Source organism: Notolabrus celidotus, chromosome 21, assembly GCF_009762535.1.
Source record: "Notolabrus celidotus isolate fNotCel1 chromosome 21, fNotCel1.pri, whole genome shotgun sequence".
Taxonomy (NCBI): domain Eukaryota; kingdom Metazoa; phylum Chordata; class Actinopteri; order Labriformes; family Labridae; genus Notolabrus; species Notolabrus celidotus.
The window spans coordinates 21,146,970-21,167,537 of record NC_048292.1 but is presented as its reverse complement, the minus strand read 5'-3'; the positions used below and the strand labels follow the sequence as shown (position 1 = coordinate 21,167,537).

At 42.0% G+C, this 20,568-nt stretch overlaps 1 protein-coding gene and 1 long non-coding RNA gene across 4 annotated transcripts in view; one reads left to right on the top strand and one right to left on the bottom strand.

The window, feature by feature from the left end:
• efcab6 (EF-hand calcium binding domain 6) overlaps nucleotides 1–20,568 on the bottom strand; it is a 52,749-nt gene that overhangs the window by 1,868 nt on the left and 30,313 nt on the right. The window contains exons 12-26 of the mRNA XM_034673655.1: nucleotides 20,422–20,502; nucleotides 20,064–20,221; nucleotides 18,006–18,222; nucleotides 17,192–17,306; nucleotides 16,329–16,456; nucleotides 14,067–14,296; nucleotides 13,927–13,990; nucleotides 13,726–13,844; nucleotides 13,098–13,214; nucleotides 8,756–8,927; nucleotides 8,475–8,669; nucleotides 7,341–7,523; nucleotides 6,839–6,994; nucleotides 3,513–3,696; nucleotides 3,246–3,430 (exon numbers count right to left, since the gene is read on the bottom strand). Of these exons, the coding sequence (XP_034529546.1) occupies nucleotides 3,246–3,430; nucleotides 3,513–3,696; nucleotides 6,839–6,994; nucleotides 7,341–7,523; nucleotides 8,475–8,669; nucleotides 8,756–8,927; nucleotides 13,098–13,214; nucleotides 13,726–13,844; nucleotides 13,927–13,990; nucleotides 14,067–14,296; nucleotides 16,329–16,456; nucleotides 17,192–17,306; nucleotides 18,006–18,222; nucleotides 20,064–20,221; nucleotides 20,422–20,502 (2,304 nt within the window). The remainder of the gene's footprint in view (nucleotides 1–3,245; nucleotides 3,431–3,512; nucleotides 3,697–6,838; nucleotides 6,995–7,340; nucleotides 7,524–8,474; nucleotides 8,670–8,755; nucleotides 8,928–13,097; nucleotides 13,215–13,725; nucleotides 13,845–13,926; nucleotides 13,991–14,066; nucleotides 14,297–16,328; nucleotides 16,457–17,191; nucleotides 17,307–18,005; nucleotides 18,223–20,063; nucleotides 20,222–20,421; nucleotides 20,503–20,568) is intronic.
• Nucleotides 10,178–20,568, top strand: part of LOC117805075 — a 35,395-nt gene continuing 25,004 nt past the window's right edge. For 2 of the 3 annotated variants that reach the window (XR_004629336.1, XR_004629334.1), the window contains exons 1-3: nucleotides 10,178–10,272; nucleotides 14,919–14,988; nucleotides 17,208–17,350. This is a non-coding gene — a long non-coding RNA (uncharacterized LOC117805075). Of the gene's footprint in view, nucleotides 10,273–14,918; nucleotides 14,989–17,207; nucleotides 17,351–18,029; nucleotides 18,209–20,568 lie in introns of all 3 variants that reach the window. The other variant, XR_004629335.1, reaches the window with a different exon arrangement.

Sequence of the window (20,568 nt, the reverse complement as noted above, 5' to 3'; positions counted from 1 at the left end):
TCACAACAACAACGATGGCGGACGTCAGTTTGTCTCCTCGGCCAACCACTGCTTTGCCTTGGAATCCATTAGTCTCTTTAATTTTTTCACTGCAGGACAATGGTGGTACATGTTTGGTTTGTGTTTTTGATCACAGCAACCCCGCCCCTCACCCCTGACATAGGCGGTTCATGGTTCTAGACCAGCAAAGAGTTTGAGCCGCTCTGGAACCAATTTTTCCGGCCAGGAGCCAGTTCACTCAAAGTTGAAATATGAAAAAACAGTTCTCAATTGAGTGCCGGATCCGAACCGGCCCTGAAACTGCCTCAGTCAAAAAGGGGTAATGGACTACGCTCATGGTTTATAGAGAATGGTGGCTTTGCAACCATTTCCATTTGTTGATCTTAGTTGATGGCTCTGTGCAATCAGCAAAAAAAAACTTAAAGCATATTCCCCCCCAATTAAGTTTTGACTTGGTGCCGAAAAAGTTGCACAACTCCCAGGGAGGGATTGCTTCAATTTCAATCCATCAGGATTAATTTAAGAGAGATGTTCTGTAGAAAGGAGATTTGGTCCTCAATTCAGATAATGGAGGTGGAAGTTGATGGTTTGTACTCACCATCCTGCATTTGAAGACCTTGAGCAGAGGCACTCTTGGACTAGGCATCACATTGTTGGAGCCAAAGTGGGCAGGTGCTGTTACAGCCTGGGTTCAGATCCAAGGTGTCACTTTGTGTGTTTTTCTGCTTGTAGTTCTGACCCCTGGTTGGAGCGTCGGCTTGTAGTAGCAAGAAGCCAAAGCTGCAGGCCATTGTATTCAAGTGGCAGGGAAACTAGTTTTGGACTGTCAGTGTTACAGTTTGAGTTATAGTTTGAGCTTAGTTGGTTTATTTTGTGTTGGATTATTGGGACCTTGGTTTTGTTGCTTATACCTGACAGAAGCAACTGATCCCTCTGTGAGTCAAAGTTAAACTGGTTTTAGGGGAATTAGGTCGCCCCAGCCAGGTTTGATAGCCAAATATATACTCCACTAGTTTATGTTCAGCAAAAAAAAGAAATCAGAACTTCTTTAGAGTTATCCTGGAGATGCCTTCAGCCTATGTCATGCACCTTACAGACAAGTGGTTTTCATTTAAGTCCGACAGTGCGGTTTTATTGTCTCAAAATGGTAGAGAACATAAGGTTTGTTTGTCTGCATTAACAAAAAGTTGCAGTCGACAAAGCTGTTATGATTCTCCATCAAATTCATGTTGAAGATTTGCACAAGCTTGAGCAGCAGAAGGTGCAAAGCAGTAAATGACAGTGTCATCAACATAGAGAAGAATAGCAGACTTCAGAATATCCTGTCCAAGACAATTTAGGTAAAGAGGAAATGATGGAGATGAAAGCTGTCAGAATCAGAAATGTTTCACAAGCTGAGACTACAAACAAAGTGCTTTTTGTCTCACATAAAGAGGTTTTGTCTCTAAACTCTTCCAGAAACACACCATCCAGTCAGATTCCATGCAGGGGGTCTCCACAAAATTTACCCAGATGGTAGGTTCGGTTAAGACAATGCAGGTCTTTGTGAATCCAAAAGTTGGTTTGGAAGGTTGCAGCTCGTGGGTTGCCAGATTAGGCCCTCACCCACACGCTCCATTGAAGCTTGGGGCTCGGCTTAGTCACTCAGCGGGGGGGTTTTTTAGAGCGTGCCCACCCGTGTGTCATTGTTCAAAGCTTCATATACACCTTTTCATGCCAAAAAGAAAAAGCACCGCAAACCACCAAACTTGCCCATTTTGCTTGTCATGGGAGGCGATAGTCGAGAGCCTGAGGGTGGGAGGTCCCCGCTGAGTTTACACAGTCTGGCAACGCGCCGTCGCCCATCACCTCCTCCTCATATTCCAGATACACCAGCCCTCCACTTAACTGTAACCCAATTTAAACTTAGAGCCAATAAAACTACAATGGATCAAACCTTAAAGAGAGAGGAAAAGAGAGGGACTCATCTGAAATGTGCTAATCTGCAGCGCAGCATGAGAACGTGGAGCTGAAAGTACAAACCCTGAGTCCCAATTTCATGCTCAACTCCAACTGTGACGACTGTCTGCACACAAAAAAGGGCCTGATGAAGTATATTTTCATCTACCTAAACGCATCCTTAGTCGGTTGATTTCTCTAAACTGGATATTTTTACAAAACCCTGATTGGTTTTGTTCCCAGAAACAGTGTTAGAGTGAGCCTGAACAAAACCAGGACCCTGGAAGTGAAGCAGTTGGAACAGGTTCAACTTTTGTTGTTTTATTATTCACATAAAGGAGGTTAGTTAAACTTAGCACACAGGTACAAAGTGATAAGATTAGCACCATTGGGAAAAGGCAACACCTGCACTACTTCCCCGTTTACACCTGGTATAAACACGTGAATCACTCAATCCATCCTCTACAACAACAGCAAACTTCTCCATATTTCAGGTGTAGGCTAGGTTAGGGATTAACGACTTCCAGCTAAGCCTTCCTCCTGGTGCGTGGCATTATTCATCGTCCAGTTAGCAACTGGAGGAGCAACTAATGCTTCGGATCCAGTGACGCCATGGACTGTGTCTCCATGGATTTGGTCTCTGGGACGTCACCCATTTTGCGGGAGAAAATGGTTGTCACCATTTTGGAAATGCTGACTCAGCCTGACTTTTACTTAAATTCAGGTGAACCGCTACAAGTAATCCACCTGTCAGTCAACCACGCCACTAATTATGAAAATGTATGCACAACTCTTTTAATGAGATTCGAGGACCAGCGCTAGAACCAGTACCAGTTTCATATGAGCTCTAACTGGGTTTCATTGGCTTTTGCAGGCAGCCCCTAATGGACAGTAAAGGAACTGCATTTTTTTGCACTTTTGCAGGTGCACTCTTTTTGACACCAAAGGTTGCAGATTGATTGGCACCTGTGTATCTGTTTCTGGTTAGTCTCAGTTTCACTGTAACTAGTAAGGTTTGTTTTCTTTTTGATCTGTAAGGAATATGTTGATTTGGCGCCCCCTGTGGACAAAGCTTATCTTGTTCTGTATGCTTGTCAGCAGCGTTTTCGAACACAAAATCTCTACCTGCTTAGTTTCAGGGTCGAATGTGTCGTAGATCATTTGTATTTAAAGAGGTTGAGTATCTATGTATACAAAAAAACTATTACTCTGATTTTGCACAGCCAAGGTGTGCAAAGGAGACACCTGCAGTCTCTCTGCAGCGTACTTCAGGTGGAGTTACTGAGTTCTCCTCCAGTCTCTTTTACCTGTGTAGGCAGAGGGAGTTTTCTCCGCCTGATCACCGTCTCGGTCTCAGCTGGTTTCAGGTTCAGGAGAAAGTGTCGCAGGAAGTCATGATACGAAACACAGCCATTACTCATGATGTCAAACTTCACAGCCAGGTGCTCAAACTGCTCCTGAGTCACACTGATGCTGAGGGACTGAAGGATCCCTGAAACACAGACGTCATTAACATGAGCATTAGCAAACAGCAGGTAGAAGTTATCTCTCTGTGTCTGTGGTGTTCTGCTCACTCAGGAAGCAGGCAGTGCTGATGAGTCCCTCATCCTGAGGGTCCTCCTCTCTGCAGCTCCTCTGGATCTCCTTCCAGCAGCGCTGCACCGCCCCGCGAAGCCTCCTCTCCACGCTGCCCGGCGGGCTTACTGTTCCCGGCCTCCCCGCCGGGGCAGGACGCCTGGAGGAGCACCGGAGGGCAGACTGAGAGAGGAAGACGAGGAGGGGTCAGGAGGGGAGAAAACTACACTGCAGAGAAGTGTTGTCTGAAGTTAGGAGTGGTTGGACCTTGCACAATTTTCAAAGGGCAAACATTGCGAGAGTATTTTTACACTTGGGTTGATTCCTTCCATTTTACGAGAGTAACAAACGAGTGCAGACACAGACGGAGGAATGAAGCTGCTGCTCGGCTGATTGTTATCACACGAGGAGTGATTAAATTGGAGCTGGCAAAAGTCAATTCTCTGCTCAGTTAATTTTGGTGTTTGCTTTTATCCACATTGGTGTTCAATAATACCTTTTTTTTAATCTAGTTCACACAATTTAAAACTCTCACATTTCCTGATCTGTGGGCTTTGTTAGCGTAATGATGTGGCAAACGGTCCACACTCGCAGCAGCCATCTCCGAGAAGTCCATTTCCTCGTTAGGGTTACATGTGGCATGAAGTAGAAGTAACAGGTGTGAACTGAGACATGTTTTGTTTTATCCGTAGTTAAAGATCCTTTTCTCTTCTATTCATTGCCATTTGCAAACAAATTACTGACTATTCTTTAGAGAACACTGCTTCTCTCCCTGAAGAACCACACTATTTTTTTCTAATGGACACCACTTGGGATATTTTCCAGGAATATCGATTAAACACCTGTATGGGAATGCTGCAGGCTGTAATCAGCAGGTCAAAGACTTTATTACTATTGTGGTAACTTATTTGGAAAATATATCAACACTACAGTCAGGGTTAAAATCTTTCTTGTGGGAACAGATAACGAAAAGTATAAGAAATAAAACGTATTTTTTGAAAGGGCTTAAATTAAGTGATTTGTACTCTATTACCCAATTTGAAACTTGATTCCGCATACCAACAGTAATTATTACTCAACAGCTGATCACATATGTTATATCAAATCAATCCAGAAGAAAAGAGTGTAGAATGGACAAAATAGAACGGAACAGAATGGAACACATCAATGAAGAATAGAATAGAATGGAATGGAACGGAATGGAACACATCCAAGAAGAATAGAATGGAGTGGAATGGAACGGTATGGAACACATAAAAGAAGAATAGAATGGAATGGAACACATAAAAGAAGAATAGAACGGAACGGAACACATCAAAGAAGAAGAGAACGGAATGGAATGGAACACATCAAAGAAGAATAAAACAAAATGGAACACATCAAAGAAGAAGAGAACGGAATAGAATGGAACACATCAAAGAAGAAGAGAACGGAATAGAATGGAACACATCAAAGAAGAATATAATAAATGGAACACATCAACGAAGAATAGAACGGAATGGAATGGAACACATCAAAGAAGAATAGAACGGAACACATCAAAGAAGAATAGAACGCAACGGAATGGAACACATTAAAGCAAAATATAGTGAATAGAACACATCAAAGAAGAATAGAATGGAAAGGAACACATCAAAGAAGAATAGAACGCAACAGAATGGAACACATCAAAGAGGAATGGAATGGAGCGGAATGGAACACATCAAAGAAGAATAGAATGGAACGGAATAGAATGGAACACATCAAAGAAGAATATAATAAATGGAACACATCAACGAAGAATAGAACGGAATGGAATGGAACACATCAAAGAAGAATAGAACGGAACACATCAAAGAAGAATAGAACGCAACGGAATGGAACACATTAAAGCAAAATATAGTGAATGGAACACATCAAAGAAGAATAGAACGGAAAGGAACACATCAAAGAAGAATAGAATGCAACAGAATGGAACACATCAAAGAGGAATGGAATGGAGCGGAATGGAACTAATCAAAGAAGAATAGAATGGAATGGAACACATCAAAGAAGAAGAGAATGGAGTGGAATGGAACACATCAAAGAAGAATGGAAGGGTACAAATCAAAGAACACTAGAATGGAGCGGAATGAAACACAGCAAAGAAGAATAGAACGGAATGCTGTCAGTTGATCAGACTAGAACAGTGATCAATTCTAGACAGCAAAAGAGATACCAGGGACCACCTGGTCACACATCATGTTAACACTGTAGTAAAAACATCAGTGTGGTCTCAGGCAGGGCTTGAGAGTGGGGATATAATGACAGTTAGCGGGCACAGATGTGAGAGCAGCCTGAGGACTCATAGGGAAAAGTGGAGCAACATCCTGTCCTGCGATCCAGAGCTGGAGAGCACATCTCTAAGCTGCTGATCTCTAAAAAGTCACTGAAACCAGAAGAGGTAGAGATAACAGACACAATGTTTAAAGAGGAGACATTTGACTCATTTATTTTTAAAGGTGTTTGTCGAGAAGTCCCATTCACTTCGTCTAACATGACTGTAAATGGTATGTTCACTTGAATGTGGATTACAACAAATTAACAGGATCAGTTTTGCACTGGAACGTGGATTAAAATGTTAGGACATTAAGGTAAATGTCTCTTGTGCTAAAATGAGGAGCATCTTATGAGGTTAAACATTTTTCAAGGTTTTATTAATAACTGAATACTTAATATTTTGGTTGATCTAGCACCTCAATGTCATGAGAATCTGCAGGAAGTTGTGGCAAAAGAAGCAGCTGCAGGTGGTTGACTGTAGAACCCCTTCAAAATAAAGCACAGGCTACCTAAAGCTAGTATGACTTCATATCTGATATATTACTGATTTGTTCAGTTTATTTTCCTTAACCTGGCTGTAATGTTTTGTCCTAGCTTACACATTTTTGTGCTGTGATGTTTCATGAAAATAATTTTATTTGCACTTTTCTTCAGATAAAGGCTCTGAAAGGAAATTACTTAGTGTCCAATTTCAGGGAATGTGAGAAAAACACAGAGTGAGAAATTAAATTATTGTGTGCCCTTGTGGATAACAACACACATTTGTCATAAGTTTGTTGAGCAGATGATTTAATTTAGTTTGCTCAAATTAAAAATTTCTGTGTTAAAAAAAATCTCACTAACTTTTTTTCTCACAGAGAGGCCGATGTTGTTTTCCAGCCTCCTTAAAGCAAAGCCTGAACCTGTCTGGGTTTACTCAGCAGCTGGTGTCCTCATGCATCACAGATCAAACTGCAGCATTCAGCAAAAACAAACGCACCCCAGCTCAGGCTGAAATAACCCCCAGCTCTGTCCTCCTGTTCTGTACCTGTGTTCGCTGCAGGACGGCACCTGCAGAGACGGATCCTCTGGGCTCAGGGAGACTGTGGGGGGTCACGCTGCGAGCACGAAAACGTTTCAGAAACTCTCTGTACTGTGGCTTCTTCTGCTTGTTCACTGGCGTCTGACTCTGCACACACTCCAACTGAGAAGCAGAAAAAGGCACAGAATAACCGCCCACGAAGAGTGAACACAGCACGTAAATTAGCTTCACAGATGAGTAACCGCCTCATGCAGTCAATAATTATCAGCAAAGATAAATTAGATTTTGATTAGAATAATTAAAGAAAACATATCCGACTAAGAAGAGTGGATCTGGCAAATGCACCAAAATTTCCTCTCCTCATTTGTAAGCGTGAACCGATGCCAGAGAGTGTTGTTTCAGCTCCACAGCACGGGGAGAGCTGCTGGAAACACGCTTGTTTTCTTTGAATTCTCTGAATTATAATTCTCTGGAAAACCAGCAGAAGTAAACAAATCATCTGGTTCACCTGATCGTCCGTGAGACTCCGGCTGTGTGGATCACAAAGAAGTCTGAGCCGCTCTTCGGAGAGGGCAGAGGAGTCCAGGTCCAGGAGCTCCTTGGTGATTTCATACAGGTGATCTGAGACGTCCTTCTGGATGTCAGGAGTCCGGAGAGGTGATCTGGTTTTACATTTAATCTCCGCCGACATCTACAACAAGATGAACAGATGCATTCAGTTCAAAACATTCTCTGTTTGAGGAACACAGGTAGGCGCCTTGAGCTGCACAATCACCTGTCAACTCTCATCCCCCCCCCCCCCCCCCCCCCCCGAGCCAAGACGCCAAAAACAATCTCTCCGTGATGTCACCCATCTGTCTCTGAACTCAACCTAACTTCTGTCGAGCTAGAGTGAGGTAAAGAGGCAAGCCTTTAGCCGCCTTGCTAACAACTACTGTGTTCCCGCCTGTCAATCAAGTCAGCCACGCCCTTATTTGGGCAAAACTTGTTTTAGTGTCTTCAAAACTCCCGCTTGATGAAAAAAATCCCCCCGTACAGTGTGTGCTGATAGCGAAATGAACTATACAGACGTAAACAGTTTTTTGAACCAGGCTGTAATCTTCTTTGAATGGGTGTGTATGTGGTTTCTGGTGATTCTGCAGCCAGCCTCTTGTGGACACTCAAGGAACTGCAGTTTTAACGCTTCAATTTTCGCAGCTTGGTCAGACCATTATTCAGGGAGCTGTTTGACTGAACTAAGAGATCCAATGCCTCATCATTGATAAACTGCTCCTCGGATCGCCCCCTAAAGGCCTGGAAGACTCCTGTTGTGGTGGCTGAATATATGATTGTGTGTTTTCTACTTTGCATTGTTTATGTATTCGCAGTGTTTGTAATTGATGCAGTTGTTTTGGCTTTTGCATGTGTTTTTAATTTTGCAGTTCGCAGCATGCATCTTCTTATAGAGAGAGTTTTTGCTGTTGCAGGTTGATATCTTGCTGAAAATGTGCTTACTCAGCAAGTTTATAGTTTAGAGAGTGTATTAAACAGCAAGGTAACACTTTAATAGTGGTTTAGATGGAGTGTCAACATGCAGACATGTTCAAAGAAAGAAAGAGAGAGCACATTTCTGTTGAGTGAATTCACACCTCCGCTCTCTTACCGTTGGGCTGTGTGACGTAAACTTGTTGAGGAAGTCCTCCCAGTTCACAGAGCAGCTCTCACAGTCCAGCTCCACTTTGCTTAGCATGTATCTGTACTGTTTGTCCGACAGACAAGCACAGAAGTTCTCCAACACCTGACGAAACTGCAGAGCGGTGACCGCCCCCGTCCTGCTCTGGTCAAAGGCTGAGAACGCCTGAAGGGAAAGAAAGCGGCGTAAAGAGGTGATCATCTGAGAGAGACACAGAGGGATGTAAAGCATTATGTGATTTTAAACTTCACCTTGTACAGATCAGATGCCGAGGCAGAGACCAGATCTCGCATCCGAGCCAGAGCTGCTGCAGGACTCAGGTCGTCCAAAGACTGGATGTGACGTAGAGCATCAGGGGTGACAGGAGGATGCCCACTCTTCTTCTTCTTCTCTGATTGATTCTCAAACGCAGACATGAAGTCCCTGCAACAAAGTCTCTCATGGTTATCGTTCAGAGAAAGTTTCAGTGTGAGGTAAAGAGGCAGGCCTTTAGCCTCCTCTCTAACAGCTATATTGTTCCCACCTGTCAATCAAGTCAGCCACGCCCTTATTTGGGCAAAACTCATAATCTCAATATCTTTGAAAATTCTCCCCCTGCACAGTGTGTGCTGATAGAGAAATGAGCTATTCAGACCGAACTCTTTTTTTGTACCAGGCTGTAAACATGTTTATTTCTGCTGTATTTATTGTCTTCTTTGAAACGGTGTGTATGTGGTTTTCCATACTTGCAGAGCCACCTTTCTGTGGACACTAAAGGAACTGCAGTTTTTAACACTTCTGCATGGGCTTCAATTCCCGCGGCCTGAGGTTACAGCTTGATTCCCAATAAACACCATGAAAAATCAGAATTTATCACAACAAATATAGAAATCATTTTATGTAAACAAGCTATGCTTTCTCACGGAGCATAAGCATATTTTAGCCGTTAAATAAGATCGAGATTTTTGCAAATTTATGGTAACAGGTTATTTACGAAACAAAATTTTAATGCCGTCTAAGCTGTTGCTCTTAAATGAAGCCCAAACAGGAAAAGGATTTCCCTGTGATCCATTTTTAGGTCTGATTTTAGAGTTTTTCTTTTGTTTATTACTTAAGTTTAGATGAATAAGAGAATTATTTTATAACTTGCCTCTCAGGCAAAATTTGAAGATCATTTTTTAGCATGCTTTCTGTATTCAAATGGAAAAAAATACATAAGTGTACAGTTTAAATTGTTATATTCTATAGTTCTATTTCTTTAAATCGCAGGCTTTTTGTATTAACAATATTATAATATATTTACTTTGTATTAAACTATCAGGGTCCTCCCTATGTTCCAACAGCCCAATGGTCCCACATTTCTAGGACATTTTCAAAATTAGGTCTTGTGCTCCTACATTTCCCTTCAATTTAAGCCCTATCCTCCCACAATTTTTTTTGAAGCACTTTATAGTAAATTAATGAATGCATGAGTAATTGTATTTCAATGCAGAAATCGTCACAATTACAATCATCACAAGAAAAATAATCTGATCAAAAAGGGTTTCGGCTGAAGCAGAGTTTATAGATGCCAAATTGTGGGAACGTAGGCACGCTCCCAAACTATCCCTACCCTCTAAACCTTTCAGAGAGCATGCCTTCATAACTCCTGCTCATATTTCTCTTTGCAGAGAAGGCAGAACTGGGTTTACCTGTGCAGGTGATCAACACGCTGCTCTCTCTGGACGGAGCAGCTGAAGGTGTTTCCCAGCTCCTCCACCTTAACTGCACCGTCTCTCCTTAAACACAGGTGAGTCAAAGAGTCGCTCACCTGTCTGTGAGCAGAATGAGTCACATAGCTCAGTGAACTCTTCATCTTCGTCTGAATGTTGATGTTTTCTGCTCCCATACATCAGAACTTTAATTAAAGAATTTTCCGCAGCCATCACGTTTTATTTTTAAGGAGATAATAGACCGTATAGAATAGTGTTTAAATTATATTTTATATAAGATATTTTAATGATGGTTTAATAGAAATCACAGCAGATGATGGATGTTTGTTTATCTGAACCCCCCGCAGTGAGGAGCTCATTCTGAGAGTGAAATAACAACGTGTATAATGATGGAGAGTGCTGAGGGTTGTTTCTAAAGTTCATGTATTTGTGTGTTTCAAGTCGACTCAGTAAACAGAAGCATCAGTGTTAAAAAGTTTGCTCTGACTAACTACTTTATTTATATATATTTGAGTAAGTTTATTCACGAAAAGATCTCAAAGATTTGTTTGTTCTTTGTCGTCAGGTTTTTTTTATACATATACTCTAGCTCTAATAACTCAAAACACATCTGACTCTACTGAAGTTTTTAATCCTAAATGTCTTCAAAAAATACATAATCTGATGTATGATTATAAAAATGAACAGCTCAAATAAAAGAGTGCATAAATAGTTTGCGGAAAGAAATAAGATAAGTAAATTCTTTGTCAGGAATTCTTTTCCCTCTGAGTGTTTTCACACATCCTTGCTCCATCCTCCTCTACCAGCCGCTAGTTACAATGTTCCGTCTCCCATGCTCACTTGCATATGCACACAGTCTGAAACAGTAGGTGGCGGTATGCACGTAGTTGGTTTGCAAATCTGCCAAGAAGAAGAAATAATCATGGAAAACCAAGCAGCAACCTCCGGTCTCAAACAATGAAGCCCATGCGGAAGTGTTATAAACTGCAATACATCAAGAATCCGCTTGAGGCTGGCTGCAGAAACACCGGGAAACCACATAGACATGAATGGGAAAAAGAGGATCTTTGCAGCATTAATAAACATGTTTACAGCCTGGTTCAAAAAATGGCTTGGCCCAACGAAGCTAATCTCTCTATCGGCACACACTGTACAGGGTTTTTTTTTTTTTTTTACGTGACAGTTCAGAAGATATTAAGATTCCGAGTTTTTGCCCAAATAAGGACATGACTGACGTGACTCCCGGTCGGGAACACATAGCTGTTGGCTAGGAGGCTCACACTACGTCACACTCTGCCTGGTTGAGTTCCGCATTTCCAATATGGCTGCCGCTGTCGATTGGCTTCAAAACAGCTGTCAGGAACAGATGGGTGACGTCACGGATACTACGTCCATATTTTATACAGTCTATGTGGAAAACATACGTGTTATCAACTGGGTGACATTTGTACAGGTTCAGTGCAAAAAATCCTGATGTTTTATACTGAACATTCAGAGATTGCCAATAGTGACTCTCTACCTCATTGGCATTCCTACTTCAACATCTACCTGCAGCTCAGAGGATGAAATGGGCCTAAGTTGCATTGGTACAATGTTTTTTGGAGAGACCGAGTCCAACAGTTGTGACGTCAATAGTAGCCTACTAATTTGTTTGAGCTCCGTTAAATTTGCATCTCAAGCACAGTGTTGCAGGAGATGTTTAGTGAGTTTTCAGACCCCTCTGGTGACTCTTTTTTTTTTTTTTTTTTACCGACTGGTGACAAATCTATTGACTTATTCTGGTGTTAAATGGAGACTTTTGGAGACTCACATGAAAGCATGTATCGTTCTTACTCTTCTCAACGAGCAGTGGATGCTGCTGTGAGTCCCTCCAAGCTGCATTCAGAGCAGGAGGCGTTTATCCCTCAGCATCCAGACTACAAATGTATCATGCATGTACAAAGACACCGCTGGCTGATCCCGCTTACTCTGTTTTTGGTCCATTTAGATAGTTAATGTAGATTGTATACGATAAACATCTTGAAAATATTCTGGTTGAAAAATTTAATGTTTTACATTGATTTATTGTAAGCTCCTAAGTGTAGTTATAAACATGTTTAGGGTTAGGGTTTTTTAACCTCTTTTTGTCTCTCCCTCAACGGTTCACGTCTCTTCTACAGCGTCTATTACAATTCAAATTATGCAAATTAAATGATGACGTCATTTAGCGACTTTTAGGACAGCCAATAGCTACTTTCCCCAATGAGGAGTTGGCAACACTGCTCCTGCAGACTGCATTCGAGTACAGGTGATTCGTGCCAGACACCATCTCTTCAAAGTGGGTTTCATATTGTAGGCCCGGGCTTGAATCCGAGTACAATTAACCCCCAAGTCCAGCTCATTTGATCAGTGTGAACACAATCTCACCAGACTTGAGCACCATGCCTTGGTCAGCTTGAAGAGGTGGTTTCGAGCATGAATCATGTGTACTCTAGCATGGTCTGCAGGAGATGTGATGCAACCAAACTCCAGAAAACATTGAATCCACGCAGCATGGGCCATTTCATCCTCTGAGCTGCAGGAGGGACGGTAAGAGAGTCGTTGCACAATAATAAAAACATCCACAGCAGCAGGCCGGACACGACTGTCCACTCGGAACATGAACAAATGTTGCCCTGTTGATGACACGAATATTTGCAATGGTTGCTTCTTTTTCTTCTTCTTTCTTTCTTCTTCTTTGTGGATTTACAAACTAATTACTTGCATACATAGGTGTGCTCGGGTAGGGAACAATGTTATTCGTGTTAAAACAGAGAGTAGCATGGGAGAAGGGAGGGGGAAGCAATCGAGCTCAAGTGTGGTACGAAACAATCATGCCTAATGTGGAAAACAGCTCCGTACCCTAACGTGCAACGACTCTTACTCTTTGGTCTCCCATGAGGCAGCATCAGAGATCTCTGGTCTCTTCTGGTCCTGTTGTAACCCGAGCTTCTCCATGAAGTCACGAACCACCACACGGCCTCGCTGCTCCGGGTCATACCTGCCAAGGTAGAATTAATATCAGACAAAAGCCTTGGCAGGTTCATTTGAATTTACCCAGTTTTAGATGAATGGTCCAGCCCGACCTGACTCGACTAAAGAAACTGTTTGCATTGAAGCTCAAAAAACATGGAAGATTTAAGATTTTTCATCCCCTTCTTGGGAATGCAGAAATTGCAGACAGTGAGGGCAAATTCACTGTGATAACATGTCCCAAAAGAAGAAATTTTCTGCCCTTTATTTTGTATCGTTCTTGCGATTGAAAAATGCAGGAAATATCTTTAAATTTAGGACAAACTCTCCCCTCGGATTAAAAAAGAGTCAATAAGGATTTGATCTTATCTGAATCAGATTTCTCAGCAAAGATTGGGGAAACGTTTTACATAATTTGGTGTGACTATCAATAAAAGACGCGCCTACATTTAGAGTCGAATATCTGCAACAAGAATCAAAGTCAGAAGCATTGTGCACCAAAAAACAAGCCACGCAGAGAGGTTATTTCTTTGCCGTACCTCAGCCAGAGCCGGTCAAACTGATCGGATGTGAGAGGAAGAGAGTAGGTGAAGAGGAGTGTCCTCAGACTGTTTTTATGGATCCAACCCTGAGCATCCGAGTCAAACGGACACAGCACCTGATGAGAAGCAGATAAACAGGTCGAGGTCTGAACATCACGCGCAGGTTTACTCTCTCTGTTTCCTGGAAGAAGTTCTGACCTTCGACACGTCGGCCCATTTGCAGCGCACCTCAGAGGACAGGAGTTCATGGAGCTGCTGCTGCCTGTCAGAAGAGACGGACATGAACAGTCACAGGACACCGTCTCCTCTAACATCAGTCATAACCTAAGCACACTCACACTCTCGCTGCATCAGGCTGTGGTTTCTGTTTGCCTTTATTTTCCACAACATCCACAAACTCAGCGTAGTTCAGGTTTCCACCGGGATGAAGGCCGATCAGATCCAGCAGCCGCTCGTGTTCGGGCTCCCTGCAAAAAAAACCCAGACTGTCGTAGAGATCTTTGAAGTCATGGCGGTCGACCATGCCTTTATGCTTTGTGTCCATGAGACGAAACGCCATCAGGTAATCCTTAACAAAAAGAACAGAGAGATCCATTTGTTACATAGGTTTCCTGCAGCGTGGATCCACATGGATCCTAAAAGATTGCCTCTGAACATCTCACTTTTCATGAAGAGTTTGCGTATGATTTGAGTCTTTTTCCTGCCTCACGATGCATTTACAAGACTGATGTGAAATATTTTAAATCCATACATTTAGGAATTAACCAGCAAACAGTCTCCTGGTTTGTCTGTCTTAATGCACAACCAGCAAACGCTCCTGGTGCAGAAAAGTGAAATCTTAAACCTGCATTCTTTCATATGGCCACCAGGGAGTGACTACATAAACAAAACAGAATCTGATTGTATTTAAACGTATCATGTTAAACGTTTCCTGTTTTATTTTGTTGATAATGCCTTGTGTTGTCTCAATACTCTGGTTTTGTACTCCTTGGTGTATGAATTTGGGTTTCTTCGTTCAGTCTATAATGTTGCCTGTTGTATGTTGTAGTTCTTGCTCTGTGTGTCTGGTTTAGTGTTACTTCCTGCCCTTGTGTGTTTCTCCCTTGTTTGATTACACTCATTAGTCTCACCTGTGTCGTCTTTCACACCTGTGTGGATTAACTTTCTCTGTTTCCCTCTCCTTTTGTCAGTTCATTGAGTCTTTCTTACATCTTGCTGCATCCTCTGTGTCCTTCCTCGTCTTGGATTTTGTCATAAAAAGTAAGTTTGAGTTTTTCTCTGAGCTTTTATTTATCAAACGTTTCTTTTAAGTCTGCATTTTTGGTCCATCTTCTTTGTTTTTTAAAACAACGTGACAATTTACGTGCCCATTCTGAGTAAAATAGATGACAAAACTTGGACTGAGTCAAAGCTAGCTTGCAGAACTCAGAGCTGCTTTAAAAGACAGACCGGGGGCTTCATGAGTAACAATCAAACTTCAATCAATCAAGCTTTATCTATAAAGCACCTTTCACACAAATCAAATGCAATACAAAGAGCCTATAGCGATTGAAAATAAGAAAGAAGAAGAAATAAAATAATGGGCTAGACATTAAAAACAAAAAGATTTTAAAATAGAGACCAATGCACACCAACAACAATAATATGTCTAATTAAAATAAGTTAAAGCATCAAATTAATATTAAGAAAATATATAGTTAAATATATTTAAAAAGGGTAAGGATAAGAGTTGAAAATAAAATGAAGGCTAAAAGTATAAATAAAACTGAGTAAATAATTTCAAATAAAATATACAGTTAAAATTAACAAAGTAATAAAGCATAATTTAAACCAATACAATAGTAGAGGTAAGTAATACAATTGTTAAACCCTTCTTAAAAGCCAGACTGAATAAATACATTTTTAGTTTACGTTTAAAAGCATCAATGTCTACAGCTCCTCTCAAACCCAAGAACAAGATTTACGAGCCTCCATGTTTCTCAAAATAGTAGTCGATTAGTTCGGTGGTTCCCAAAGTGGGGGTCGCGGGACACTGATTGGTGGTCGCAAGATAACTCCTTTTAAAAAACATACAAATTTAGAATGATCTAAAAGTGTGTATTTTATGCATTGTTGTAAAAATATCAGCAGAAAAAGTAGCTACATTTCGGATAAAACCATGCACATAGAAAACTTCATCAATTTTCTTCTTTACTGTGTTGCCACATGACCAGAGGAAATGATCCTGCTTCTAGCCTTTATTCAATTACAAAGAAATGTAGGTTATTGGATTGGCCTGTTAGTTCTTGCATGTAGCTGTGAGCAACATTTAACCACCTCAGGACGGTGGGGGTCGCCAATCTCTGACACTAAAAAAAGATTGGGAACCCCTGGATTAGTTGATAAATCGTCAGTTCAAGCATTGCACCGTGATGTCACATTTTATCGTCAAAGCGGTGTCTTTACTAAATGAAACAAGTCTTCAGCTGCACGTCAGAGCTGAGTTCGCCCCCCTTACTGAGGTTTGACTATTTGACTAGATGACCATTTCCTAAAGCAACAATAAACAATTAAAAGAGTCGATCAGTTGGTGAAAGCCTTCCTGTGGACTTGGTGCTCACCCCGTGGATGCTTTTGATCCTGGTCTTCATTGCGGCCATGCACTGCTCGGCTGTAGTCAGCAGGCGGTCGACCTCCCCCTCGTCTCCTCGACCCTCACAGCTTGTCCATGTGCGTCCGTCTGTGAACTCTGCAGAGAAACAAAAGTTAAATATCCGGAGTTTTGATATTTGGCCTTTTAATTAATCCCATAATTAACCCATGCTCCTTCACGCCCTCGTCTTTGTGCGGGAGTGAAATCAGTAAATTGGAGTTTTGTGATTTATTTGTGTTTTGGGCGCTCCACAAAATGCCCTTCATGTCTGACAAGCACACTGGGCATTTAACCGGCTGACCTAATTTACATTTAATTAGGAGACACTTGTTCTCTGAATGTGGAGAACTTGTTTTGTATGCCTTGCAAACACGACTTACTTTACGTCCTGGCTTTGTTTAATGAATCCTCTTTTTTTCTGTTTCTTTTTTCTTTCTTTTTTAGCGTATATACAAATTAGAGCGATGCCCTGCTGCTCTGTTTTCTGCTTCCAAAGCACATAATTAGCCCAAACAAGCAGAAATGAGTGTGACTCTGATTCAGTGTGCCTCTCTGCTCTGCTAATGAGAGACGAAGAGGCTCCCGCTCACTCTATTTATAATCTGGGATGATTTCTCCGATTGGCTCCTGCGCTAAGAGAGACATCATTCTACGGGAGGTGGGGGGTTTGTGTTTGATCGCCGTGGGTGGGGTGCGAGTTTGGATGCAGAGTAAAGTGGAGGAAGGATTTTTAAAATCTGTGTTTAAGCATTGACAGCTCTGTCATGCAGAACTGATGGGATTGGAGACGCTGCTGGTCGAAATGTTCTGGCTGACGTTCTTCTGTCTCACCATTGTATTTCTGCAGGAATGACGAGCTCTCGATCCGTCTATCTCTGAAGCCGAGCAGGCCGATGAACTTACTGAAATCTTTGTCATCCAGGATGACCGAGCTGTCCTCTAAGACCTGAGGGTGAGAGGGGAGACACGAGGACGACACTGTCTGCAAAGGTACACAACCTGCATCTTTGACACTTTGAATCCAGAGAAACAAAAGTCTTTAAATATCCAACGAAAGAGTTAACAGCTCCCCTGTTGTAGGTTAAATGTGTGAAAACATGAACAAACCAAGAGGCAACCTCCAGTTTTAGCAAACATAGAAGTGCAAAAAAAGCTGCAGTTTCTCAAGTGTCCACTAGAGGCTGACTGCAAAAACCAAAGAAACCTCTTTCTTGCCCATAAAGACATGACCCTGCTTCAATTTTGTAAACAGGTGAATATGTTTCTAACTCAACCGCTTTGATTATACAAAGGATAAAAGTTATACATGAGAATGCATACTTTGGGGCAGGGCTTATTTGACTGACAGGTGGGTGTGTTGCAGCTATTTGCAAGGCGGCTAGGCTCTGGCCTGCATGTTTCTAGATTAGACAGAAGTTAGTTAGGGTAAGTGATTCCAATAAGAGACTACATCCATGCTTTATACAGACTATGAAAAAGTAGTTTGACTGCTCCGGGCTACAGTAGGAACATGGCAGTGGTGCAAGTTATAAAGGTCACATAAAAAGGTGAAGAAAACAGATCTGTCCTTCATTTTATTTTGGTTATAAGCAAATGAAAACAGGACATTTTCTGAGTTTCATAACAGATCAAATCTGTTACTCACCTTCCTGACGTCTCTCTCCGACAGCGTCTCTTCAGATCTTTGCGTGACTGCCTGGACTCTATCGGCCAGTCTGCTCTGTCTTTCCTCCAATCTCACCTTCATCGCCTGGAAAACTACGTCCAGGATGCTGCAGGTGCTTTGAGCAGGTTTCAGGTTGGAGGGAAGTGGCGGAGAATGTCGATCTGACTTCAGCATGCACTGAGGTGATGTAGCTGGCCTGTAGGGCAAACCGTCAATTAATTATGATGCATAAGGTCTAGAGTCAAAAGTCCAAGAGTTCAGACCAAACCACACTGTTATCAATCATGTGACCAAAAATTGCAACAAGATTGCTTCAAATGCGAGAAGTCATGCTCAAAATATGTGACTGATTGTTATGACCATAAACTTGTTTTGGAAATTTGTCCTGGGCCGATAAATTCTCCGATTTATAAAGTTGTATGAGATTAGACTTCCTTTGCAATCAGTGGGATCGCCCCCTGCTTGCCGTAACAAAGAATGCACTTCTGCATTAAGCCTGATTTATACTTCTGCTTCGAATCGACGGCGTAGCCTATGACGGATGTCCTCGTAGCTATGCAGAGGCCTAGGCATGTAGCTGACATGCACCTCCTCCAAACTGTAACTAGACGTGGAATCGACGTGAACCGCAAGCCCTGTGATTGGTCCGCTCATAGGCATTGTGTTTCCCGCATTTACAGCACTTCCGGGATTCCCGTTGCTGTATGATAAACAGCAACATTTATCAGCTGTAGATTAATATAACACACTCTGAATCACTGTGGAAAAATAAACAGAGATCGTAGTGGGGCCGGTGTGGTCTGGAGCTGGAGGTCTCACAGAGACTACAAACACAGAAAGAGAACATCCATACTCTAACATCAAAGATTTATTTTGTGCATACGTTTTCTAAAGATCTGAGAATTGAAGAGAGACGAGAAACTTTTGGAGGAGAGAGTGCAGCAAAGAGCTAAAGCCTCTGTATTTGGGACGCTGAGCTGAACCGACGCCCCTGGATACTCTTGAACAATGTAATTTCCCTCTTTCTTTCCTTTGAGCTCCTTTTTGGTCTCCACCACCTCTTGAGATAAACTAGCTAATTACTCAATTACATGCTGACCAGTTGGCGCCACAGTTTGAGCTCAAGGCTAACATCTGTCGGAGAAATTGCTGCAGGAATGGCGGTAAGGTTGCGGGTATTCTGGTGTAGTGGGTAGTTAGCTATAAACAACAGACTTCATTAACTTGAGAGGCAAATGGATCAAAAGTGAAGTAAAGGACTTCTGGTTTAGCGGTGAGCGAGTGATGGCAGCTTAAGCCAGCGGTCCAGCCAGTCGAGGAGAAACTAAACTCCCAAAAAACTCAAGAACTTTAATACATCATATACTATTACGAGTAATTAGTTGGGGAACCAAACAAAGTAGACGACAAACGCAAAATGGAAAAGGGTTAGCGCCGAGACGCTGCACAACTCAAATGAGAAATAAAACATGACTTTGCGACATTTAAGGAAGAATTAAAAGCTGACTTCAGGCAGGAATTCAACGCCTTTAAAGAGCAAATTGACAGAAAAGTGTAGTTAAATCTGCACCTTCAGAAATGTCAGGAAAGGAAACGTCTCCATTTCTTGGTTCTCTGAGGTTTTGCTGCTTTCTGTACAGCATAATCATAGCAGCAGTTTTATGTTTTATGTAATAATTAAAAAAAATGTATTATATTGCTTTAATCTAATAAGCTCTAAACTAGGCCAGTTGATTGAGCTCTGTATCTTATCATCCACACGAGAGCGGTTGTGTCACTCTTGGCAACAAAGTAAATAAACACATTTCCAAACTACTCCCTCAACATCGAGTAACACTCAACTTTTTCTTTTCCAACACTCCTCCTCAGCGTCTCCGTTCTGTTGTTTTACAGTTTAGTGTCAGCAGTCTGTCCAGGCTGTTATATCTCTTATCTCCGAGGTCACAGCTTCACTCCTGACTTTAAAAACAACAGCTGCCATCTTTTCTCTCTTTTTGTGAGCTTTAGATTACTGCACTGCATGCGTGTGTGTCTCACTTGTTGAAGTGTGTGTCTGAGATGCCACAGCAGCTTAAGACCGTCTTCAGATCTTCTCGTGTGACGTTTCCACGGAGCTCAGGGTCACACAGCTTCAGAGCCTCCAGCGCTGCTCCGAGTTGCTGCTCACACAGCTTCTCCTGCAGCACATCCTCCACCTTCATTTAGAACAACACACACACACACACACACACGCACACACACACACAAAGCAAACACACACGAATCAAACAGCGCATTAATAATTAACCCCTCTATTTTCTTTTGATGTGATCCTCTGTGTTGTCTCTGTTTGATCTGCTGCAGCATGCTTTGTGTGATAAAGGTGATATTTGATCACAATACATCGTGTTCTCACTGTTCTCTGTGAAGCAGAAGCCACGTGCATGTTATCATCGCTCTGTGTGGTCGGTATCTCATCCGAGGATTTCAGCTCACGCTGAGGAGAAAGAATGAAGACACAGAGTTTAAATTCATGAACTTGCATCGGTTTGAAACACAGATC